General features: G+C 40.6%; 1 protein-coding gene across 1 annotated transcript in view; it reads left to right on the top strand.

The window, feature by feature from the left end:
- LOC103359311 (glutamate receptor ionotropic, delta-1) overlaps window positions 1-8136 on the top strand; it is a 279637-nt gene that overhangs the window by 231577 nt on the left and 39924 nt on the right. Inside the window, exon 6 of the mRNA XM_008284578.1 lies at window positions 5310-5483. Coding sequence (XP_008282800.1) covers window positions 5310-5483 — 174 coding nt within the window. The remainder of the gene's footprint in view (window positions 1-5309; window positions 5484-8136) is intronic.

The raw sequence follows: 8136 nt of genomic DNA, 5'->3' as shown, positions 1-8136 counted from the left end.
ATATTGCTCAGGGTGTAGTCACCGGTGCACTGCAGTACAAAATGACTAAATTAGGCACAGAACCTTGAAGATTTAAAAGTGCAGTCATTTAGTGAAGTAAAATTGATGGTTTAGCAAAAGTCAAGATATTCTGACCTTCACTCGCTGGTATGGGTCAACCTGAAAATGACTAAATTGTGTTTTTGATTAGACCTTGCACATTCACTTGAAGTCCCCAGTTTACAAATGAAGGGTTTGGGTTGTACATTAAGAAAATCCAGGCCAAGCTAAATTGACTCGGGTAATGTCACAACAATTTCAAAAATGCTTCCTCCACAGGAGACATTTTCTGCGACAAAAGATTATTTCAATATAATTTGTCAGAGACCAGAGTGACATTTGTAGATGTCCTTTTTTTTTGCGTAACCAACAATAATAATTTTAAAAAATCCACAGACATTGGGTTTATTTACTTACATTTAAGAAACTCCTTGTGCACATTTGTCATTTTTGCTTAGAAAACTAAAACAGAGAATAGAAAAACAATGATCACTATAGTTGCATATTACCTCTCTGTCTGACTTAATCGCTGAAGCTTCACATATTATCAAAATGTCACGTGCAAAATCTTTGGTTTGTTTTTTCTCTCGACCTTATCGATTTCAGCTGCAAACATTTTGGCCTGATACTAATGAATTTAAAACCAAAGGAGTCAATTAATGAGGGGCATGAAATTTATGCACAAACACACAAATGACCAACATAGACTTTAAGGAACAAACTGAAGTCGACGCGTAAGAAGTGCAGCAGAACTTGATGTGAGCAAGAGGCCACGGGGATGATAGGCAGCCGTGTTTCTCGCTAAACCACCCACTAAACCAGGGTGTTCCAGCTGCTAGCACACAGAAGGCTGTCCGCCTCTGACACTGTCTGGTCGACTCAGATGGATTGCACATCCTGGGAGGATTTGTTGTTGTTTTTTTCTCCCTTCAAAGGCGGGACAGTGACACTTGAGAATGTTTGATGGATTAGGTGGTTGTGCCTGCTGTGACAGACAGAGTCGAGGAGGACAGTCATGATATGACTGATGTCTTGGGTAACTGCCCATCAAGCAACTGAGACGGAAACCCTATTTCTACCGACGCAATGTCCGCCACATCACATTATAGGATTGGAAGCCGGAATACTGAGGAGGTCACTTATGACATAAAAACTATAGTAATGTTGGAAGAACTTGAAAATACTGTATTTATCAGAACACTGGATTTGCTGTGATGGTCTTTTATACCATTAACCACCATGCAGACCCAATTCAGGAGTCAAAAATTACAAATTAACCCTCACATGGGGACCTTCCTTATCTAAATGGTGCAGCAGTTACTTCCACAGTCATGTCATTAGGGTTAATAAGTGGGCGTTTCAAATTACACTCAGACTAACTGTAGTTTAAGTTCCATCGCTGCAATGAAATGATCAGCACCAACCCTGGTTTGCTCCGTACTTACAGTTAGGCCCATCTCAATATCACTTAGTCAGCTTCCAGCGGTGTCATGAACAATGATCTGTGTAATGGGATGGCTCACACCGTCACACTGCACTGTAAAAACGAACACACGAACTAATTTATGACTGTCATTATTTGCATGTCACTGCACCTTATGTCACATTGGAGGAATCCTGTTCCAATTAAGCAGCCTCTTAGCCAAACTAATCTTAAGTGCTAACAGGCTCATAACGCTCACCTCCCAGGTCAAGGTCCGCGTTCCTGCACTTAAGCTGAATTGGTGAGTTTCCGCTCAAAGCAAACAGGCTAGCACGGGAGGTGATTGAATGCCAGGGTTATGTTGACGCGGATCGGGCGGCGAAGTGCGGCTTGGCAGGAAGTCGCGCTTGCCTTTCCGCCTGCTCGTGTTATTGCAAGTGGTGCTTCTTTCGTTTCTCTGTGAGCAACCACAGGTCATGACTGGTTATTATGAGCATGGAAATTCACCGAAATACGCTTAACTGAACGCATCAGTTTTAACTGATTGATAAATTATTGAAGGAGGAGGAAGCCGTACCTGACATCCCATCATACTGCCTGCTACTATCGCACAAAATAGCTTCACATAATCGAAAGCAGGCACGAACCCCCGTCTCCTGAAACCGAATTCCTCCCGCTAATTGAAATATGTCCGTCCCTGTCCAGCCTCTTTACATCCACATCTCCTCAGGAAAATGATAGAAATTACACGGTTACACCCATGTGGCCGAGTGCCTGCAGACTGCACTGTATGTTTAACCCAATAGATGGAGTTACGCCATAAAATTGTGATGTTCCATAGCTGACCTTTGGATATTTAAGAGGAAATAACTCCTTTCATCTACTTGTGCCGTCGCGCCACTAAATCAGCTGTTGTGGTTTATTTTTACTAATCAGTTTTTATTGGCAGTGCTCGAGAGCATTATTAATAAAGCCCAATAAAGCGCTTGCCTAATCATCATTACCTTAATTTACCAATTTGAGGGTTAAATAATCATCAAAAGTGAGTGGAGCTGCTGCTAATGCATTGCCTGTGTGACTGCACGGTAACCTGAAGCACTAAGCGCCCCGTTATTCACATTAGTTTCCCTCCACGTTGACCTTTTTTCCGTTATCTTGGTCTGGTTTTACCACAGAAGTGTCAAATATGTAAATTTTTAGTCCAAGACAAAAGAAAATGTAATGAGGAAATGTGTTATACAATCTGTTTTATTGTGGTTAGATGTTAGGAAACTTTTTCACAGTGAAAGACATTTTACAGCCTCTGTGAAATACTAAATGCATAATGTGGTGGCTGCATCCAGCATTTATAAAGCACAACCAGTGTGTATTATATATGTCGTTTTCTCTGCATGACTGCTTGTATATTTGTCCCCACCGTGACAAACAAGTAAACACACCTTCTGTCCCTATGTACAGTCAGGTATGATCGTTGATAATAGATCATTTCCAGCACAGAAGCACCACCTGAATAGGGCATAATTGAGAAACCTGTAATTTTGCATAATTTGCAGGAAATTATCATTTATAGTGTTTGATGTGTAAGTGGAAAGCTTCAGTTTCACAAAAAAAAAGTGTTCATATCTTGAAAATTACCCCTCTGAAGATACATGTCATAGGCTTGTGCCTTTTTGATAATTGAGGTTTGCGATGCTTGAAGGAACTCCTACTTAAAGACAACAGCACCGCCAATAATCCAGTTATATCACCAGGTAATTCCATCGTAAACTAATCTTCAGGTTAATTTCTGCCTGTCTATTTACTGTTCATATTCATACCAGCTAAAAAGACGTGTCTATATGTGCTTTATAGGCGAGAAACGCTCCAATTAATGCCGCACTCGCAGCGTTTCGTCCTTCATTTCTGCCTCCGCGTTACTCCTCAGCTTTAGCTGCCTGCACCTCAGCTTTCTAATTAAATGACTGTCATGATTACCGGCAAAAATTTGTATTTATTTCCAGTGAAAGATTAATAAGTTGAAAGAGCAGCACAAAGAGGATCGTTTAGCCTATCTGTCAGCCGAACTTGATTTGATTAATGTATTTTGCTCGTCAGTTGTCATTGAAACATGGCCGCGCTGCGTTCACCTTTTCACAAATCTTACCTCCAAGGAGCTTGACGACTCAAGTAATTGAGTGATAACTGTGGATTTTTTTAAAAAAAAAGCAGTTTGCATGCTGTCAGAAATAATATTGTGATTTGGCTTTTCGGTGCACCTTTTAGATTAACACAATGCACCGGTTGACCGTTTTAGTCGGCGGCCTTGAAGCATGCGTCCTTCCCGCTCTTTAAGTGGTGATGGGTAATTTTTGTCTGCAAATTGTACAAGTGAAATACATCATAGCGGTGTCCAAATGATGACTTAATGGTCTGTACTTTCTCCTCAAACAGAGGTTAAAAAGGCGCACGTTTGGCGAGCCATGTCCCATTGGTCTGTGTCAGCGCTCGGTCAGGTTGTGACACAAATGGCACCTGTGATGGTGACAGAATACTTGGACTCGGTGGCACTGCAAGTTATTAACTTGGACATGAAGGTTCACCCCTGTGAACCGGGCGACATAATTTGTGTGATTAATGTGTCATGGCAACTCATGAATATTCATATTTTCCACCTGACTAACTGCGAAGAAGGAAAAAGAGTCAGAGGAAAGAGGAAAAAAAAGAAAAGCTAGATGAGCTAGAATCACCTGAGGAGTGTTTTTACTCACTTTGTGCACAGATCTGGGAAATTGGAGAAAATAACAAATTCAGGGCTGACGAGGAAAAGAGAATTTTAAAAAGGGAAGATTTTTTGACAAATTGTTTTTTTGGGGGGGGAAAGAATTAAGGTAAACCTACAAAGAAGGGCTAAGTAAGAGCGATGGCAAGATAATAAGAGATTAAAAACCGCATTAGGATGAAAGGGGAAGCGCTACGCAGCGGCAGGAGAAATTAACATTGAGTGCGAACGGAGGCCGGCAGTAACAATGGGAGAGGTCGATACAAAAGGGAGAGATCAAACTGTCTGATAAGGAAGACGAATAGGGAGCGTGTATTCACGCATGTGCGGCGAGGGATTATATCAACCTACGGACGCTCACGCCCTGACCCCGCCGTGACCTCGGCCGACCCGCAGCTTTATTGTCAGATACTATATGAACCCGACGTTTCTCGAGAGACTGGCTGTCTGCCTCAGCATTGACCACTGTCCTGCTCTGGAGACTCACAGGCAGATCAGTGTCTCATGAATATTGATCTGATCCTCTACACAAGCATCCCACACAGAAGAGGACCAAGGGTCACCTGCACTATTATTGTGAAGGATATACTTGAAATGATCATTGATTCGTCAATCTGATGTGAACAACATAATAATAAGGCTGAAACGGGGATGTGATGTGTGTTTTGGTTGAAAAAAAAGTAAACTCGATTGGATTTGTTACTCGTCCGGGGACAGAAAAGTTGTCGGAGTTAAGCTTAGGTTGGTCACCGAAATAGATAAGTCAAATTTTCCAAACGATCCCCAGCACTTAAGTTGAAATCTCAGTCTAAGCCTCTATCAGTTTTCTCCATTTAACTTGATGGAACTGTCCTCACTTAATTGCTCCGTGTGCCCCCCAGTGTGTCAACTGATATTTTAATTGCTCACGAAGCAGGCGCAGCCAAAACCCCTCCAAGGTTTTCATTCTGTTCCACTTAAATTCACGGCTTCTGTCATGAGTCCTCACTGTGGAAAAATCTCAATCTGATTTAAAATGTGCCACTTTGACTTGTACTGAGTAAAACGATGAGTTGAATTAAACTCCTTCTCTTCCTGCTCCGTGCTCAGGAGGTGAGCGATGCCGACATCATGGAGCTGGTTCACAGCTCTCTGGGCCGGATGACCATCATTCGTCAGATCTTCCCGTTGTGGAGGGACACCAACGTTCGATGCATGAGGAACAATCATCGCATCTCCTCGCTGCTCTGTGACCCGCAGGAAGGCTATCTGCAGTCCCTGGAGGTAAAATCCACTTAAAGGTTTACTATTGATGCTCAGACAACAGTGTCACTCAGATTGCTTTGGTCCAACATGACTGACTCTTATGTTGTTTTGGTTACAGAAAATCTATGTCTGTTCTCACCTTTTTACCAAATTACATTGATTCTCTGAACCCGAAAACCCACCTACGAGCTTAGAAGGCATGTTGTCTTCAAAAAACATCACCAGAATGACACCATTTATCATCACAAGAAGCAGTAAAAATAGAAAAAATCGTTGGATGTTCAACTTCCTGACAACCTCTGAACTAAGCATCAGTGACGTACATGTTTTGTTTTCAAATTAACCAGATAAAACCTTAAAATTGTGATATTTCATCAAAGTAAGTTTATTGTAGTGGCTAATTTAAAAATTCTTTAAAAAATGCTTAAAAATTTTAAAAAATCTGCAGTCCTTGGCACAGCTGAGAAGCCTTTAATGACTTTGCTGCGACAAACAGTCACATGACAACAATTCTGAATTCAAACTTTTGCCCTGAATTGGGTTGAACTGCAGGCTGTGCTTCCATAAGGCAGACAAGCATAGGAATCAGATTAAAATGAAAGTAGTAAAATATCTATAATATCTAGAGTCACCATTTAGTTTTTCAATATTGGTAACACTTGCAGAAAAAATGTTGTACATACTGATTGTATTTTCTTTTCAATTTTTATAGAATAAGTAGTCAAAGATTTTTTTATTTTTATTGTTGTTGTTTTTTTTTGTTTTATTTTTATGACACATAGGATTATAGCAGTAATATACTGGACAAAAGGCATTTTGAGTTCTCTCTACTTCCAGCCAGGACTTTGCTGTTAACACAAAGGTGCAGGACTTTATATTGCAGTACATAAAAAAAGCCCACAGTGAGTAAAAATGTGAGCACAACAGGTTTTTTAAGTTATACTGTTAAAAAAAACAATTACAATGAAAACAACCTCAGTCCACAAAGACATCAATAGTGTTTTTACAGCCAGAAAACATTAGTCACACACACAACCTCTTAGATATACAAATCTGCAGAAGAAAGGCTCCCTTCCTAAAGTTTTTATTTATAATCTTCTAACCAGAAGTAATCAGAAATTCAATTACGATGTAATTAGTAACAAAACATGAAAAGGTTAAGAGTTACATAGAGGAATGCTTTAAGAACAAATACAGACGGATATGTTTTGTTCCAGACAAAAATGTCTTGCAAATTCTAATTATTTCACAATTTGATTCCCGACTTAAAATATTCCTTCTGAGTTTCAACCGGTCACCTATCGTAGGCTTAAAACGTGGTACCTGTAGTCAGTTTAAATTCAGCCTTTATGACAGATTCCAGTGATGTCAGCTTTTTTTTTTCTTTCTTTCTTTTTTTTTTTAACCAGGAAAAAAAAAAGTAGCAAAACCCCCACAGAAAAATCTCCATTCTAAACTCTCCATTGTCCATGAAAATGCTCAGTATGTTCCAAACAATCGCATATTCACCAACATAAGCTACTTTCACATTCACATTCTGAGCTTTGAGGATGCTGAATGCACAGCATGGAAGCAACATGATGGATGAAGCTGCACCGGGTATTTGACTAGTGGCAAGGTTGTGCTTCTTGTTTTGTTTTTTTTTTCTTTCCCTTTTTTGCTGTGAGTATTTATAGGACTGTGACTTTACACTTCACGGGCAACTAGCATGTTTCATCCACTTTTTTTTTTTTCTCCAGCAGCCAACATGAGGGATACATGTTGTGGTTCTTTCTTGTCCTTCTGGTCCATATGCTCCGAGGGGCTTCTGTTCCCCGCTTGGTTCCACAAATGCTTCATGTAGCAGCATACGGCCAAGCAAGTGCTCCAATAATACAAATATTAACTGATTATGTATGCACCTGAATATGTAGTCAAGTCCCTCGGTGGGATAATTATTAGGGACATGAATGCCCATGAATACAAATGACTGCAGCTCACTGTGTCCAGGGAATAATGGCCAGAGCAAAGTAAATTATTGCAGTAAATGAAGGGAAAGATTGCTTTTAAAACCTATAGATCTACTTTAATCCATAAATATGCTCAAATTGTAGATTTGTAAGCTAAAATCAAGATTAGGAACAAAGCTCCTGTGGTGGCAACGTGTTGTAAAATTCTGTTATCTATGCTTTGTATTGCTATTTATCAGCTAGAAACACATACAAAGGTAAATTCTGTCAATGACAAAGAGGGGGATAAAAAAAAACCATGCTGTACATCTTTGTTGTCTCTCAAACACAATGCCACTTTCTTTCTTCCTGGTCTTCAAAGTAACCTCGCTCACCTTGCCACTTATTGCTTTCTATAGAGAGTGGAGAGAATTTTCCTTCCACCACTCAGACGTTTCTTTCGCTCAATCCATCTGGAGTGCGATGGCTGCCTTCCCTGTAGCTCCGCCGAAATGTTCACATTGCTTTTTATCCGTACTCCGGACAGATGGCAAAACCATGTGGCGTGCGCACCCACGGTCCTCAATAATTCACATGAAAGAGGGTTAAATATCGGCTAATGGCAGTTTAAGCATTAATCAGAACAGTCAAACAATGAGTAGGGTCGCCGTGCTTCTCCTGTACCTGTCGCCACCCGTCTGCCTCGGCGCAACCTCCGAAATCCAGAGCTACCGAGTCGTGCT

Source organism: Stegastes partitus, unplaced genomic scaffold, assembly GCF_000690725.1.
Source record: "Stegastes partitus isolate 25-593 unplaced genomic scaffold, Stegastes_partitus-1.0.2 Scaffold365, whole genome shotgun sequence".
Classification (NCBI taxonomy): domain Eukaryota; kingdom Metazoa; phylum Chordata; class Actinopteri; family Pomacentridae; genus Stegastes; species Stegastes partitus.
Note: the sequence above shows the minus strand (reverse complement) of the source record. Positions and strands in the feature narration are given on the sequence as shown.